Genomic DNA, 17,371 nt, shown 5'->3' on the forward strand with positions numbered 1-17,371 from the left:
CATTGTGTGTATGTGTGTGTTCACTCTGGCATCCTGCCCACTATAATTACAGTTAACAGTGCAAGCCGTGAAACAGGCCCAGGCATCTTGTCAGAAAATAACAGGTTCAGATTTTACTGAAGGCGTCGGCTTGTGCAGCAGACGCACTAAAACTACAACACATCAGCTGGAGGAGGATGAAGTGAAGATAAAAAGGTGGGTTTGAATTATTGATGAAGTTCTTAAAGTGTGTGATATTAACTCAAGCATTGTGTTCTCATTCTCATAAATTAGGAAACCAGGTGAAATGAGCGCCCCCCCCCCCCCCCCCCCCCCCCCCCGAAACGTCCCCATCCGTCTGTTTTTGTTCTCAGCGTGTACCACCTTACCCCTCCTTTCTCTCTTCTCTCCACCCATATTAGACCCTTCCTCTTAAAACCTCCAAACCCTTCCACTTTCACTGTCTAGGTTTTTCTCTGTTTAAATCTGACATTACCCCACAGTTATCTGAACACCAATGCTCTATGGGAGCTCAGAAGAGGCTCCTGGCGGCGGTTGTCGCTCTTCTTTGCATCTTCCCTACAGGTACTTCACTTACAGTCATGTTTCAGCCTTTGTTTTGCCAGGAGAAGCAGTGTTTTACAGGACAGGATGCACTTACTGTTAACTCATCTGCAGTTTGTGGAGCTGAGGGATGCAGCGGTTTTAGACATCTGGAGAACGGACAGACGTTTTTCCGTTACGGCGGGCTGCTTGTGATCTTCCATTGTCACCGTGGCTACAAGCTCCATGGACATAAAACCAACAGCTGCGTGTCTGGACACTGGTCCCGAGACCCTCCAGTCTGTGTTGGTAAGGCTCTTTTACTGTGCTTGTATGGAAACTTCATTACAGTTTCTGTATTTTAGTGGGGTTTTTTTTTTTTTTTTTTTTTAGCTGTCTCCTCGAGTTAATAGTGTAAAAGACAACGGTTGAATGAAAAGAGGATGGAAAATAATAACAGGTCCCTGCCCAGACTCAATTTATCTCAGCAGCTTTAATCCCCTAGTAACAAGGCATCATCATTTTCTTTTCCATTATGAACTAAGAGGGGAACAACAAGCAGAACAAAACAAACAAAACCTGGGTACGGAGTAATTAATGTAAAGGAAACAGGCCAGGTAGAGTCCAGACAACGAGCCTGGAGAGAAAACAGCTAATGAAAAAAGGACAAAAACAAAGAGGCAAAGATAAAATTAAATTCTGATTTGGTCACGTCTGGATTTCTGTTTATTCTGTTCAGAATCAAAAAGAATCCAAACATAAGAAATAATCTATTTTTTTTGTCATTTTTCTGATTAATTAGATGATAATAAAACTTCATATTATTTCAGTGTTACAGATGATTCGTGATTATGTTCTCTAAATCAGACACTGTATATGAGTAATATCAACAAATAACAACACTGACATAAAGGCAGTGCTTGTATGTAAATGTAGATTATTTGTTGAAGAATTAAAATCCTTTCAAATATAGTAAAGCACCACCGGTCAGCAATAACTAGAGAAACACATTTTGAGTTTTTGTTGAAGAAGAAAGATCTCTGATCTCTATTTATCAGTGTAGGTATTTATCAAATACTACATTCATTGAATTAATTTGATATGTTTGCCAGTTTTATCTCTTTGTCATTAACTATGTACATTATTACCTCCTTTTACTTCATATATCTTTTAATATCATTGTCAGTATCAAGTCCAATATTACATCAGTATCTGCAAATACAGCACATGCATATATGTACTGTATTTGTACTGAATGTTTTTTCAGTACTTTTACTGTACTTATGCTCTATTTTTCTGTTAACATACTTCTGACATATTTTGTGATGGATGGATGGATGGATGGATGGATGGATGGATGGATGGATGGATGGATGGATGGATGGATGGATGGATGGATGGATGGATGGATGGATGGATAGATAGATAGATAGATAGATAGATAGATAGATAGATAGATAGATAGATAGATAGATAGATAGATAGATAGATAGATAGATAGATAGATAGATAGATACTTTATTAATCCCAAGGGAAATTCAAGTACATAACTTCTCCAAATTATGTGTCCTCAGTGTATAATCACACAAAAATAGGATTTGTTGTGTTTCTGTGACTACACAGTTTATACCTCCATGTGGAGCTACCATGTTTCTCCAGTATCTCAGAACAGACTTCCTCTCCTTTTTTCCCTTCATAACCGGTGAAATCTACCGTTAAGTCACCAGTGTGCGTTAATATCCCTTTAACGAAAAAGAACAGAGCAGGGCACAACAAGCAAAACGACTTCCGAGTTTGTTTGTTTTTTTGTTTTTTTCCTTAAGAGTCCATACCAAACATCACACACTGAGTCTTTACCAACTTTCATCCACTTTGTGTTTTTGTTTTTGTTTTGTATCCTGTCCTTCAGGCTCTGGCTGCTCCCACCCTGGACCTCTCATCCATGGGACAAGCAGCAGGAATGAAGCTGGCTCTTGGGCAGTTTTCAGCTGTAACAGTGGTTTTAAACTCCATGGGTCTTCTATGTTGTATTGTAAGGGTCGTACTTGGAATGACACAAAGCCTGTGTGCAAAGGTGAGCATGGACATCTGCGTCATAAGAATAAGCTTGTTTAAATCTGTTTATTTTAAAACACAGTTGCGGGGTTTAAAATACTAGTCTTTTTTTTAAATCAGTGGTTCCAACCTTTTTTGGCTCGTGATCCCATTTTAACATCACAAATTTCTGGCGACCCCAGACATTCAAAACGGAGACTTTTTTTGGCTAAAATTAATTTGTTTTTGATCATGTAATAGTTTGCCATACTATGTTGCAAATAAACAATAATTTTAGACGACATTTAGTCTATATAATGTCTATTATTATGGACGGAGGCAGTAAATCCAGGTGTAGATTACTGCACAAAGGGAGAATTTTATTTTCCTTGGTCAGGATCTGTCCAGTCAGTCCAGCTGTGATTTACAAGGAGGACAATTAATACTGAACAAACAAGAACTGAAACTATGAATTATGAAAGAGCTGCAGCATCTGAAACTGACCACAATGAACATTTGACAGAGAAACAGCTGCAGTTTCAGCTTCAGAGTTTGTCATGTCTTTTATGTATTGCGATTGTCTCTGTCAACTCACCATATATTTTTTATTAGTCATTATTTAAAATTATTTTATTATTTTTATCAATTACGAGAAATTTTAGGTGACTCTATTTGAATTCCACACAACCCCATGTGAGGTCTCGACCCCAAGATTGAAAAACACTGCTTTATATTTTGAACAGTTTCCCCTGGGATTAATAAATCTTCTGACTGTATGCTTTTTTCTGCTGTTAGAGTTCGACATGATGCGCCCTGACCTGCAAAAGCCAAACGTAAACCAGAACCTCCAGTCTACTGTAGGTCTGAAAACACAGCAGCAGTCCCACTATGATTCTCATACACAGATTGCCACTAAAGACATACACCCCAAATTCGGTTTCGAGAGGCATCAAAAAGCTAAAGTTCTCATTAAAGACAGGATCCAGGCGGTCCACCCTGGAGCTCAAGAAACAGATGAAGCTCAGCGTGGACCAGACAAGCAGACTGGAGGGCATACCTCAGATGCAAACGCTGTCAAAGCAGAAGCAGACAAACAAAGTGGATTCATGCAGGAAACACAAGTGCTGCTCACACCTGGTACACCGACAGCCTCTAGATCTACGTCTCCATCTGCTGCCGTTTCGTTTACCCAGCCGTCAGTGTCAGACACACAGGGGTCATCATCTTCAGCCTCCTCTGTGACGTTTGCACCGGCTTCACCCCTGCATCACACCAGAACTGAAAACCCCTCCACACCTCATCCTGATGTGACGTCTTCGGAAACAGTATCTCAGTCTCCTAAAGCTGCAGATGAAGACCAGAAGGCCCACGCTGACCTCCAGTGTCTTCCTCTGTTTCAGCCTGGTCCTGCAGATGAAGAGCATCCCATAGAGCACAGGTGTCAAACATGCGGCAAAGGGTCCAAAGGGTCCAGTCTGGCCCGCGGGATGAATTTGTGAAATGCAAATACTACACTGAAGATATTAACAATCCTTTTAGTTCAGGTTCCACATTCAGACTAATTCAATCTCAAGTGAGCAGGACCAGTCAAATACTATCAGAATAACATATAAATAACAACAATTCCAAATTTTTCTCTTTGTAAAGGTAAATATTTTCATGTTTTTACACTAAAACAAAGTATACAGGGTGGGGAAGCAAAATGTACAATGAACATTTAGTTGTTTTTTCTCAGCAGGCACTACGTCAATTGTTTTGAAACCAAACATATATTGATGTCATAATCATACCTAACACTATTATCCATACCTTTTCAGAAACTTTTGCCCATATGAGTAATCAGGAAAGCAAACGTCAAAGAGTGTGTGATTTGCTGAATGCACTCGTCACACCAAAGGAGATTTCAAAAATAGTTGGAGTGTCCATAAAGACTGTTTAGAATGGAAAGAAGAGAATGACTATGAGCAAAACTATTACCAGAAAGTCTGGAAGAGGAGGAAGCAACAAAAAAATGTACCAAAGCTTTTATTAAAGCTCTCAAATCCAAAATCCTAAAGGATCCAACCAAATCCATGAGAAAAATGGCAATTGAACTTGAGGTAGACAACAAGACCGTTAGAAATGCAGTAAAATATGATTTGAAGTTAAAATCTTACACAAGAACACCAAAACACTTGTTGACAACAGCAACAAATCCAACTTTAGCAATTTTTGGGAATCATGTTTATGGCCGCCTTCTAGCCCAGATCTAAACCCTCTGGATTCTGCTGTTTGGGGCGTTTTAGAACATGCTACCAATAGAACATCACACAGCAATGTGGACTTTCTTAAAGATACTATTAAAGAAGAATGGGACAAGTTGTCACCCCAATATTTGAGGAACACTTGCGCAAGTTTCAGGAAGTGTGTGAAGGCAGTTATTGAGAAAGGAGGAGGACACATAGAATAAAAACATTTTCTATTATGTAAATTTTCTTGTGGCAAATAAATTCTCATGACTTTCAATAAACTAATTGGTCATACACTGTCTTTCAATCCCTGCCTCAAAATATTGTAAATTTTGCTTCCCCACCCTGTAATTTTGCAAAAAATGTGAATAACCTGAACAAATATGAACAACCTGAAATGTCTTACGTACGATTTTAACAAGATTCTGTCTGTTATTAAATGTTTTGTGTGCTTGTAGAACCACTGTGATCTGTAAGTTATAATGTACATGTGAAAATGATAAACTGAGGCAGAATAGTGTTAAAATTACACTTATTTTTTCAGTTTGTTCATGTTATTCACATCTGAAAGGATAGTTTGTAGATGGAAACCTTTTCATAATATAAATTTACTTTTTTTTTTGCTGTAAAACAGAGAAAAGTTTGGAGTTGACATTATTTATATATTATGTTATTTTGCTGGTTCGGCCCACTTCAGATCAAATTTAGCTGAATGCGGCCCCTGAACTAAAATGAGTTTGACAGCCCTGCCATAGAGGCTCCTGTTTATTCCATTCCTACCACTTCACTCTTCACCTCATCTCCTCCTTCTTCTCCCTCCTCCTCTTCTGCATCCACTTCCTCTAGTCCCGCCTCCACCCCTTCAGACGCAGGAGAACCAGCGCTCGACGCCAGTTTACTTCCAACGATCCAAATGAAGACAGAATATCCCACCAGTAAGATGAAGGACAGCACCCGACCTGCTCTGTTTTCCAGACGGCCTGTGTGTCCGTACCCTCCTGTACCCGCTCATGGTACTTTCTACTTCCGTAACATTGAGAATCCAGGTCCCAGAGAGTTCAGACATTACATACAGTACGCCTGTTACCCTGGTTATACGCTGGCTCATGGAGACGTGCACAGCTACTGCCAGCGGGGGGGCGTCTGGAGCGGAGTCACACCTGTGTGTTTGGGTAGGTGAGGTTACGCTTCAAAACACACAAAGGTTTACTGAAATGTGAATGTGTTGCAGAAAACTCCACAGACTCATGTCACTTTGTCTGAAAACTGCCAACTAATGTAGAGCAGTTTTACTGGTGTGACTTTTCCTTATATTTTTACTTTCCCCTCACGTTTTGTAAAGAGGATTTTCGCTTGTTTGACACGCTTGCAGGAGTGGATTATAACTAAGAACATTTACTGGAGCTTGAGGCACTTGTACTCTCCTCACATATGTTCTTTTTATTAGAATTCTACTTCACTACATAAGTAAATACTCTTTTACTTTTTACTTTCCACTTTATCTGACAGTTTCAGTTATTTGGGATTTTGCAAATATTTTACAGAACACATATGAGGGCTTTATAAAATATGGTTCTCTTTTGTTATAAAGTAAAAGTACATCTAGAAAAATTAGTAAATTAGTTTAGTAACAAAAAGTAGTGGATTATAGTTTGGATTAATGATTAATTTTTTTCATTATTTTTCATTATTTGTACTAATTTTAAGATCTGTCTCTGTGTGGGTGATTGGATTTCTATTGGTCAATATTTTCAGAATTTTTACAATCCAAAAACATACATTTATTCATGAAAATAAACTTTAATTATAGTCAGATTAAAGTAATTTTAGGTACTATAATCATACTATTGCATACTATTGAATACATAAGTATTAATACCACATATAACAGTCACTGGGGTTTTTTTGTGCACTGGCTATTTGATCCTTTGTTTGTTTTTCTTTTCAATACTTAGAATCATTACATGGACAAAAGTCACAGGACACACATTCAGCCTTTTATCCCTAAACGTGGTCTGGCCTACAAAACAGCACTGACAAATGCCATAATATAACGTTTCAAAGGACTAATATCAATCCAATAAACATTTTACTTCACCTTTAGGATATCTTTTGTTAACATCATCATTAAAAATCCTTACAAAATAACTCAGCGTTTACTTAATTTTGCTTAAATGTTTATTTAATTTTTTTTTTTTTATATTATTAGCATTGTTCTATCTCTAGATTACTGAAACATTTATGATGTTCTGAACATAAATAATCAAACTAAAACATATTACCATTATGTTTCTTCAACTCTCTGGAACAAAAGTCAGCCTTTAAACAAAAGAAGTATTGACTTGACATCAATAATTATTGACAGCAATTCACAAACATTTTCATGACAAACTTTCAAGTCAGTGGACATGGGAAGTGATGTGTGATGTGTTCAAACTTTTGCAAGACTTTACCTATTAATGTATGGGACCTACATATTTTTTTATTTTATTTATTTTGTTATTTTATTTCAAACATGCAAAGAAAATAAGACAAAACAAAGCAAACCAAGATATAAACAAAACAACATTTAAATGGACAGAATCTATCTTCAAGCACATACAAGTCTGAATTTTGCATGGTCGAAAAGGAGTAGGAAGAAGTCTAAACTTATTTCATCCTACCCCTCAGTGCTTTTACACCTTTATCATTAACTTTATACAACAGTCAGCCGATACTATTTCCCTAATTTTAGCATCGAACCACAACAATCCATAATGCAGTAACTGAATTATCCCCAACAGTCTGTTCATGTCAGTGCAGTCAGACAAACAGACTCAACAAATCAAACCTTCTCTTCAATACTTCCAGCAGATTCATCAGTACAACATCATTCATAAACAAACAGGCCTCATTGTCATTATTAAATACTGGACCTCTCAAGAATCAATTCTTTATATCTTTTTTTAAACTGAATTATGTTTGATATTTGTTTTATCTCCACACACAATTTGTTCCACAGTTTTTCTCCACAAATGGTGATACAGAAACTTTTTAATGTAGTGCGTACTTTATGAATCTTTAAATTTAATTTTTTTAAATCATAGCCTCCCTCTCTTTCACAAAACATTTCTTGAATATCGCCCGGTAGTAAATTGTTCTTTGCTTTATACATTATTTGAGTAGTTTTGAATTCCATAAGGTCGATGAATTTTAAAGTTTTAGATTGTAAAAATAGTGGATTTGTGTGTTCCCGAAAACCAACATTGTGAACAATTCTTATTGCTCTTTTTTGTAATATAAAAATTCTATGTAATGAACTTGTATATATACATAGTACTTATCTTAGGTTTATTTTTGATTCTGTTACGTAATTTTTACAAAAAAGTACGATCCAGTATTTTTTTTCATAGATGATTGGTTGTATTTTGTTCATATGATTTCCTGTTCAGTGTTTCCAGACCATTATCAGTACTACACAGTACACGATGAACTACTGCTTGAGAATGTTGCTTCATTTATACTGGCTTATATTTTATATCTACCCCTGTGTTGATCTTCTCTTTCCCTCCACTCTGTTTTTCTTGGATGTCTGTCTCCAGAGTTGACACCGTGCTCAGTTAACAATGGAGGCTGTTCCCAGCTGTGTGTTCACTCCCAACACTACAACCAGAGCTCCAGTCAGACCCAGACCAGGACTCAGTGCCTCTGCAGACCTGGATTCACTCTGCTGGATGATGGGCGAACGTGTCGAGGTGAACTCCTATTTTATTATTATTATTTTTTTTTTTTTTTATTTACTGGAGCTGTCAGAGCTTTCAGTGGAGCCGTGACATTCTTCGTGGACGCCCCGGGCTCTTTCTCATAGCAACGCAGCATGCACTGAAGCATGTCACAGCACAGCAGGGAATAGCTTTCACATGTTTTATGTGTTGGATGTTTCGTAGCTCAGGGGCAAACGTAAACGAGCTGTGAAATTTACGGAGCTACGATTGCTTTGTAACACTTAGGAGGCTGACAATTACAAGGTAAAAAAAAAAACATCTTCAGTTTGTTGTTCACAGGCATCCTATCATTTGTGGCAGCTATTAGTGGAAACTTAATGGGATTTTTTATGCTTTTTCTTTAAAGTACTATCAGTGTGAACTTCAGTTGATGGGCATATCCTTTTTGTGTTTACAAACATCAATATTTATTACTGGGTTGGAATATTTAACTAATTATAGTTAGATTTTTGGCTGAAAATAAGGCCTGTAAATATTCCTGTGAGCCCCCCCCCCCCTTTTTTTTATTATTTATTTATTTTTTAAATCAGTTTTTATTCCTTCTTGTCTGTATCATATTTAATAAAAACTAAAGCTAGCTGTGAAAAAACGTTGACTGAAATCATACTTTCACACAAATGAACTAAAAACAATGATGAACAATGCAACATCAGTTAATATGAAATGTAAAACCAGGGTGGTTTAGTTTTCCCAGTGTGGTTGCTATATTGCTGTCAATAAAATCTTTAAAAAAAAAAAAAAAAGCATACATATATATATATATATATATATATATATATATATGGGAGACTGGGGACAGTTGTAACACTTGCAATTGCTCCAGTCACAAACAAGTAAGGATTCACCTAATTCACTCTGCACATGCTCAGTTTAGTCCTTAGTCCACATGGGAAGTTGTAGTGCCGTGAGGCAGACACATCAAAATTTGTGAGGGAAAACATAATTTTGTGGCAAGAAAGTAATTATTTTTGCTCAAATTACTTTTGTGATTACATAGCTTGCTTTGTAGTTGGAGTCATTAAAGGTGTATCATGCTGATTATGTGTCTGTTTAGCTGTCTTTCATTCAGGTTATTTATGGTATTGTTTTAGCTTCTAGCTGTAAGGCAAGCTAACTCATCACTAATGCGCTCAGGACAAACTTGCTTGGGGTAGATTGTAACACTTTCTAAAATGTTACAACTTACTCCAAGCTAAAATTCAATTGTTTTTCCAGGATTTCATGACCATGGAACGCTGCAACTTTCTTTTTTTTAGTTTTAACATGCCTAGGTCTCTGGCCTCTGGACATCCACTGACGTAAAGATCCACAGAAAGTCAGTCAGATCTGTGGAAAATTGTATGCCATGTCACTCTACATAGATTCTGCAAAGGGAGGAAGAAGTTAGAAGATCCAGTGAACTTCCATGAGTAGGCTACAACTCTGCAATAAAGGTGTTCACTGATGAACAAGAAAAGATTCTGACAGAGTATCTGAAAGGTGCTGCTAATGTAAACTATGGACTATGTCCCCGAGAGATAAGCGCAGAAGAACTGAGGCTAAGTCAGGCTGAATTTATGAAAGTTATACTGGTGGCAATATATAAAATATATGTTTAATAGGGACATTTTTTAACATTTTTATATGTTTAATATTACAGGTAAGAGAACTTGCATTTCAGCTTGCAGAAAAATACGGTTGCAAACATCCAAAGTCATGGGATGAGACTTCAACTGCTGGTCCAGATTGGTTTTCCGGCTTTATGAAACCAAACGCAGCTCCTCCCATTAGTCAGTCAATATCTTAAGTCACTGTGATGGTCCTGATTTTATAATGTTACATTTTACCCCAAGGTATGTTACAGCTGACCCAGACTATGGGGTCAATTGTAACATTTCACTCCTTGTGTTTGAGATTAAGTCATGCATTGTCTATTTGTGTTGCACAGACATGTTCTAGGTCATTTATTAGCAGACACTTGAAGCTCGTTTACATGCAGTTTGAAGACACTGGGTTAAAAGAGCTCAAAGTTAGAGACAGAAATATCAAAAATGTTACAACTGTCCCTGGTCTCCCCTACAATGCGATTTTAATTAATTGCATCTTTTCCACCTGTACTAAATAATGGTTTTATAATTTATACTTGATCTAATGCATTGTTTCTTCTTGCCTTTTTCAGTTTAAAACCTGAAGAAACAGAACTAAATAAGAACACTACAATTTATCAGTTCTTTAAAATAATGCTACTGAAATCTAAAAACCACATGCAGACATGGAACAGTTATATTGAGTGTCAGATATAGGATATTGTGTGTATTTGGGACACACCAGGGAAACGAGGCTTGACCGTTGACATACAAGCTGGCGTCCTGCACATCCTTGTTTCCTGTCTGTGAAGAACAGGAAGTCAGAAAACATCTGCGTTATGTTTAGCTCATTACAGCAACAACAGCAGGCGAACATGGAAACACACGGCTGAGGTTTCCAGTGTGATTCAGAGCGCTGGGGGAGATGACCAGCTTTCATCTGCTGCTCTGCTCTTTCATCTGCGTCGGGCCTGGACTGTGTGTCTGTGCCAGATTTACTGTACACGTGTGTGTTTTATTACCTCTGCCAAGGAGGTTATGTTTTTGCCAGGGTTTGTGTGTTTGTTTGTTTGTTTGTCTGTCCGTTAGTGTGCAACATAACTCAAAAAGTTATGGACAGATTTGGATGAAATTTTCAGGGTTTGTTGGAAATGTGATAAGGAAGAAATGATTAAATTTTGGTGGTGATCGGGGGTGGGGGGGCCACTGATCAGCCTTGGCGGAGGTCTGCGCTCTGAGTGCTTCTAGTTGAACCTGTGTCGATCTCCACTTCCCATGCAGACAGCGATATGTCATTTCATTATTTTATGTGATTGCTCTTTTTCTGTCCTTACGTGTTGTGTTTTTGTAGATTTCGATGAGTGTGTGGAGGGGCAGCCCCGGTGTCAGCAGAGATGCATCAACACTTTCGGCTCTTTTAAGTGCGCCTGTGATGACGGCTATCAACCCGCTCCTAATCAGACCTGCACAGGTGTAGCTGAGCGGCATAATACATGTGTGTCTGTTTCTGTCATTAGCTTGTATTCACAGATGATTCTCTCTCCAGATGTGGACGAGTGCCTGCTGCCCACAGGTGTGACAGGTTGTGTGTTTGGCTGCATAAACACTTCTGGGAGTTTCCACTGTCGGTGTCCTGTTGGTTATAGCCTTCAGTCTGCAGACGGACACTGCCGAGGTTAGGGAGCACTGTTTGAGCTCATCATTTATCTGAAAAATGTTTAACCCTTTCATGCACAGTGGTCCCTACAGTGGACAGCTATTTTACAGCTGTTCTATTCATGGATTTTGTTATTTTAGTTCCATATCTGCCAACACAGCTCATGCATCATCCCATACACTGCAGTTCATAAAATTACTGTAACTTTGCTGTTCTTCATAAATTAGATCTGCACTAACATGTTTGAGTGTACATCAGTTGCTTGTTGTTATTAGACTGTAATTAACAGGTTTTTTTTTTTTAAACATGATGACAAAAGTAGCACTGGGTTTTTATGGGTTAAACAAAAAGCTTTCTTTTTTTTGCATATTATCTCCCTGGAGTGAGTAGTGACCAGTATTAGAGTATGTTAAAATGTGAGAAAACATCAGATTAGCTGCATTAAAAATGTTTTTATTTCATAGTTTTCAAAGTATATCAGTAAATATGTTTCTTCTCTTCAAAAAATTAAATGCATGGTGTCCAGCTGAAAGGACATTTTTGCAACTAACAGGTTCATAAAAATATGTCAATCACACTATTTTTTTTTTTAATGCCTAGAGGAATAAAAACGGTAAAAAAAAAAAAAAGAAAAATCTTAATTAAGGCTCTTATAATTCATACATGAAAGGGTTAAAATTGACATAGCTGTGTCTGTACTAATGTTCATACTGCTGTCAATAACATACATGCACTGGCCACTTTATTAGGTACACCTCCTGTTTGTCTTGACAACTTCCTTAACTCTGGAAGCATTCCTGAGAGATTTTTGGTCCATGTTGGCTGATGGCATGACGCAGTTACTGTAGATATGGTGACTGAATATCCATGATCCTTTGCATCCTGATGTTCTCATTTGGATCGAGACCTGCAGGCTGTGTGCACACTTTGGCTTCTATTCCATATGACAATATTCTGAGTTTGACAGGTGTATATTCAGGTAAACAGAATATTCCATTTGTATATTCAGAATTAGACTTTATGAGGACAGGTGGGGTATATACAGGGTGTCCCATAAGTCTCCATACATAGGAAAAATAAACGTTTCTTGACATAAACCATTTTTATTTCTATAATATGCTCTATATGACTGCCATTTTGTCGGGAACACATTTCAATGTGTGTCCTCCACTGCTGAAGAACTATAAAGAAGAAATATAAAGAAATACATGTTAGAACCATATGTATTATGTCTCCTATGTATGGAGACTTATGGGACACCCTGTATATAAAAAGACTGTGCCAAAGACAGCCCCAACAGTTCTATAAAGAAGGAATCTGCAGATGGAAGCATAGATTGCAAAAGTGTTCAGACATTTCATCTTAGAATGAACGTTATAAATGAGGATATCCACAGGGTTTGAATGTGAGGAAATGTAGAAAACGGACTTTTCAAGAGTGTCATTGAGGGGAAGTGGGCAGCGTTCACACAGTGGAACATCTGCTACCAATGGAAAACTCTGAATACATGCTGTATTCTTAATTGCAGCTGCATGTAAACAGGAATATTAGTGGTATTTTCTTTTTTCATTGTCCATGTAAATAACTCTGTATGAAGTTTGTCTTTTTCAGAATAAGAGGAAAAACTGGAATTTTATGTGCACATGTAAATATCACTGCAGCGGAACAGGACATTTGAGTCCAAAGAAAAGGTTGTCATCTTCCCCTTTCCTTCCCTTTCCCTCCTTTCCTTTCCTTTCCTTTCCTTTCCTTTCCTTTCCTTTCCTTTCCTTTCCTTTCCTTTCCTTTCCTTTCCTTTCCTTTCCAGATACAGATGAGTGTGCAGTAAACGATGGTTTGGGACCATGTTCGGAGCGGTGTCTTAACTCCCCAGGATCTTACCGCTGCTCCTGCTCGTATGGACACACCTTAGCAGGTGACGGACACACCTGTGTGGCAGAGTGTCCATCTGGGTACAAGAAACAAGCAGCGCCTGATAATTCAACATCAACTCTGAAAGAGGAGTGTGTAGGTGCGTGGGAGGCATGTTTGTCCAAATACACTCCACAGAACTCAACAAAAGCTTTGTCTGATTAACATGTCTGACTGCTGACACACAGATATAAATGAGTGTGAGGAGGAAAGGTGCGAGTGGCAGTGTGTGAACCTGCCGGGCTCATACCACTGCATCTGTCCCAGAGGATACACACTGCAAAGAGACGGCCGACGCTGCAAAGGTCAGAAATCAAACACACACACACATCTTGAATCTACTTGGTGTAGGTCTGAAAAATGAAAATGATGGCAAATATTAATTGTTTTCATAATAATATTTATAACTCCTACTCAAAAAAAGTTGCACTGTGTAAAATGTCAATGAAAATGGAAAGCTATGATTTCCAATATTGATTTTCAACCTTTTTTTTTTATGTACAAAGATTTCTCCAAATTTTCTGGATGTTTTTATTACACTAGTTACTACAAATAATGAGATATCTAGAGTCTTTTTACTTTTTAATTTTACTTTAACCCTTTCATGCATAGTGGTCACTCCAGTGGACAGTTACTCTACAGCTTTACTCTTGTATATTCATGGGTTTTGTTGTTTTAGTTCCATATCAACCAACACAGTGGACACTTATGCATCATCTCATAAACTGCAATTCATACCATTATTGTAACTTTGCTGTTCTTGATTGGTTCCTGAGCGGAAATCAATTGTTAATATTTATTTTTTGCATATTATCTCCATGAAGTGAGTAATAACTAGTATTAGAATATGTTAAAATGTGAGAAAACATCAGATTAGCTGCATTAAACATGGTTTCATTTCACTGTTTTTATATCACTTTATGATATTGGGTTTTAAATACATGTTTCTTTGCTTCAAGAATAAAATTCATGGTGTAGTTGAGTGGACATTTTTGTAGCTAATCCATGAAAAAAGAGCTGATTTAAAAAAAATAATAATAATAATTCAATCACATTGTTTTTTTTCATGCCTAAAGAGGAATAAAAACACTCAGGAAAAAAAAATCTTGATTAAGGTTCTCATAATTCATGCATGAAAGGGTTAAGGTACATTCTTGGAAACTGTTCCATAATGTGCAGAAGCAGGTTTTTACAGGCTGGTGACCCTTTGTCCACCATCTTTAAGACATTCTGTGTAAACGTAATTATATTATCAAACTGTTCCCAATTTACATAATTAGTTGCTGAATTTTCCTCCAGCTTTTTCTTTTTAGTACCTACTTTACATACTTTTATAGCCTTTTGTGTTTCTGCCATTTGGTACATGTTGTCAGTTTGAACAGCGTGGCAGTGCAGTGGTCAGCACCATCACCTCACAACAAGATGGGTCCGATTCCCTGTGCCTCCCACTGTCTAACAGCATGCACCTTAATAAGTCCATCTAAATCCACTACCAGTTGGAATAGAGTCCCACAACTCTTTTGAGGACTAAGCAGTTCAGAAAGTGAATGAATCATTGCGTTCTGTTTACACATTGTCCCAACTTTTTTTGGAATTTATATTCTCCTTTTGTTTTTTGGATTCATTCTATTTCACATTCTCAGCTGAAACAAATGTTTGCTTGTTTAATGTTACTTAAATATACTCGTGTATTTATACAATGCACCACATTCAACTGAAAAACGTGATAAAAATAGCCACTAAATCCCAAAACACAGGCTATGTTGTTTTTGTTTTTCATGTTATTTTTGTCTACATAAAATTATCTGGTATGAAGATTTTGATCAAATATATAATTAAATATACAATACATAAATTATATTATATGCAACTAGTTGTTACGTATAAACGAAGGAAAACATGTGCGTCTCTCTAAAACAATTAAAGACTAAAACTGCATGAATGTACTTTTATTTCTGCATTTCCACTGAGTCACAGTGTTCTTTTTTCTCCAGATATAAACGAATGCAATCGTAAAAACGGAGGGTGTTCCCACCTGTGTATCAATCAGAGAGGTACATATAAATGTGCCTGCCCACCCTCCCATCGCCTCTCCCCCTACAGCTGGAAGAAATGTGTACCAAAACAACTGTGAAGAATAAATACTGAAGTAAAGTCCATAAACGGTATGGACTTTACTGTACAGTAAAGTCTATTTCAGAATGGGTTGCCACTAAGAATCTAGAATAAGGGTAAAATATTTAGAGGATTCATAAAACACTGAAATGTAGTAGTATTCACTTATGATTAAGAAGGATTACTGTGCAGAATAACTTATAGAAAAGTGTAGTCCATATATGGTCTGTTGATCCACCTGATTAGAACTGTAAACAGAAACATGACAAATTATTTTATTATTGTAAAAACATGCTGTATACTTTATTCTGTTAATATATCATCAAATGTCTTGCAGAAATAAAATAATTAAATAGAATTTAAAGTCTTAATGTGTGTTTTTAGTGTAGGTTAACATTTATTTTATGCATCAACATTTTGCTGTTTCCACCAACTTCGTTCAGACTTCTCACAGTAAAACATCTTCAGCTTCTCCCTGTTCAGTATCAGTACTGGGGCGTAGTGAGCTACATGTACTTCACCTACATTATGCAGTACTTTTTTTTGTTATCATTCAACTACATTCAGATTTACATAAAGATCTGATGTTTGTAGTTGAGTACTGATGCTACCAACACCCCAACACTGATCCACATACTCCAGACTCTCAGCTACTTCCCAGATTTCTTTCTTTACATACTTTGTTCCCTCACTTTACACACATACAGTACACATTTTAGTATAAATATACTGTTTTTCTTAATATATTGAGTAAATATAAAATCCTACTGTACTGTACAGCATATACTATGTATATAAAGCACTAGTATATAACGGTATTTAAGTTAAATTAAACATAAATTATAAATTATCTTCACTGAACACTGTTAACAGACAGTTCACATGTTGATACACAATTTCTATATCTGTAACCTACGCATACAGTCCAACACAGATGCAGAGATTGTCATTCAGACTACAAAAACACAAGACAGACACAGAAAAACACAATATTATCACATTTGGCATTCAGAGGAAACTACAACTCCTCTTCACATAACAGGCAACATTAACACACAACTGCATCAAGAATGTTTTAGTCTCATCGGCAATAAATTAACCCTTTCATGCATAGTGGTCGCTACAGTGGACAGTTATTCTACAGCGGTTCTCTTATATATTCATGTATTTTGTTGTTTTAGTTCCATATCAGCCAAAACAGTAGACACTTATGCATCATCCTAAACACTGGAATTCATATCATTACTGTAAATTTGCTGTTCTAGATAAAACCTGATCTGCACTAACATGTTTGAGTGTAAATTAATTGCTTGTTATTGTTATTAACCCTTTCATGCATGAATTATGAGAACCTTAGTTGAGTATTTTCCTGAGTGTTTTTATTCCTAAAAAACAATGCGATTGAATTTTTTTATGAACCTATTTTTCATGGCGTTACAAAAATGTCCACTCCACTAGACACCAATTTTTGAAGCAAAAAAACATGTATTTAAAAGCCATCATCAGAAAGTGATAAACTGCATGACAACTATGAAATAAAAACATTTTTCATGCAGCTAATCTGATGTTTTCTCA

General features: G+C 36.8%; 1 protein-coding gene across 1 annotated transcript; it reads left to right on the forward strand.

The window, feature by feature from the left end:
* The first annotated feature begins 338 nt into the window (after positions 1–338).
* On the forward strand, positions 339–16,969 carry LOC115417203 (latent-transforming growth factor beta-binding protein 4). The gene is made up of 11 exons (XM_030131211.1): positions 339–564; positions 658–831; positions 2,432–2,596; positions 3,352–3,994; positions 5,631–5,956; positions 8,366–8,518; positions 11,465–11,584; positions 11,660–11,788; positions 13,578–13,781; positions 13,870–13,986; positions 15,676–16,969. The coding sequence occupies exons 1-11, from the start codon at positions 504–506 to the stop codon at positions 15,813–15,815; spliced, it is 2,232 nt and encodes a 743-aa protein (XP_029987071.1). The 5' UTR covers positions 339–503; the 3' UTR covers positions 15,816–16,969.
* Positions 16,970–17,371: the final 402 nt, after the last annotated feature.

This window comes from Sphaeramia orbicularis, chromosome 3 (genome assembly GCF_902148855.1).
Source record: "Sphaeramia orbicularis chromosome 3, fSphaOr1.1, whole genome shotgun sequence".
Classification (NCBI taxonomy): domain Eukaryota; kingdom Metazoa; phylum Chordata; class Actinopteri; order Kurtiformes; family Apogonidae; genus Sphaeramia; species Sphaeramia orbicularis.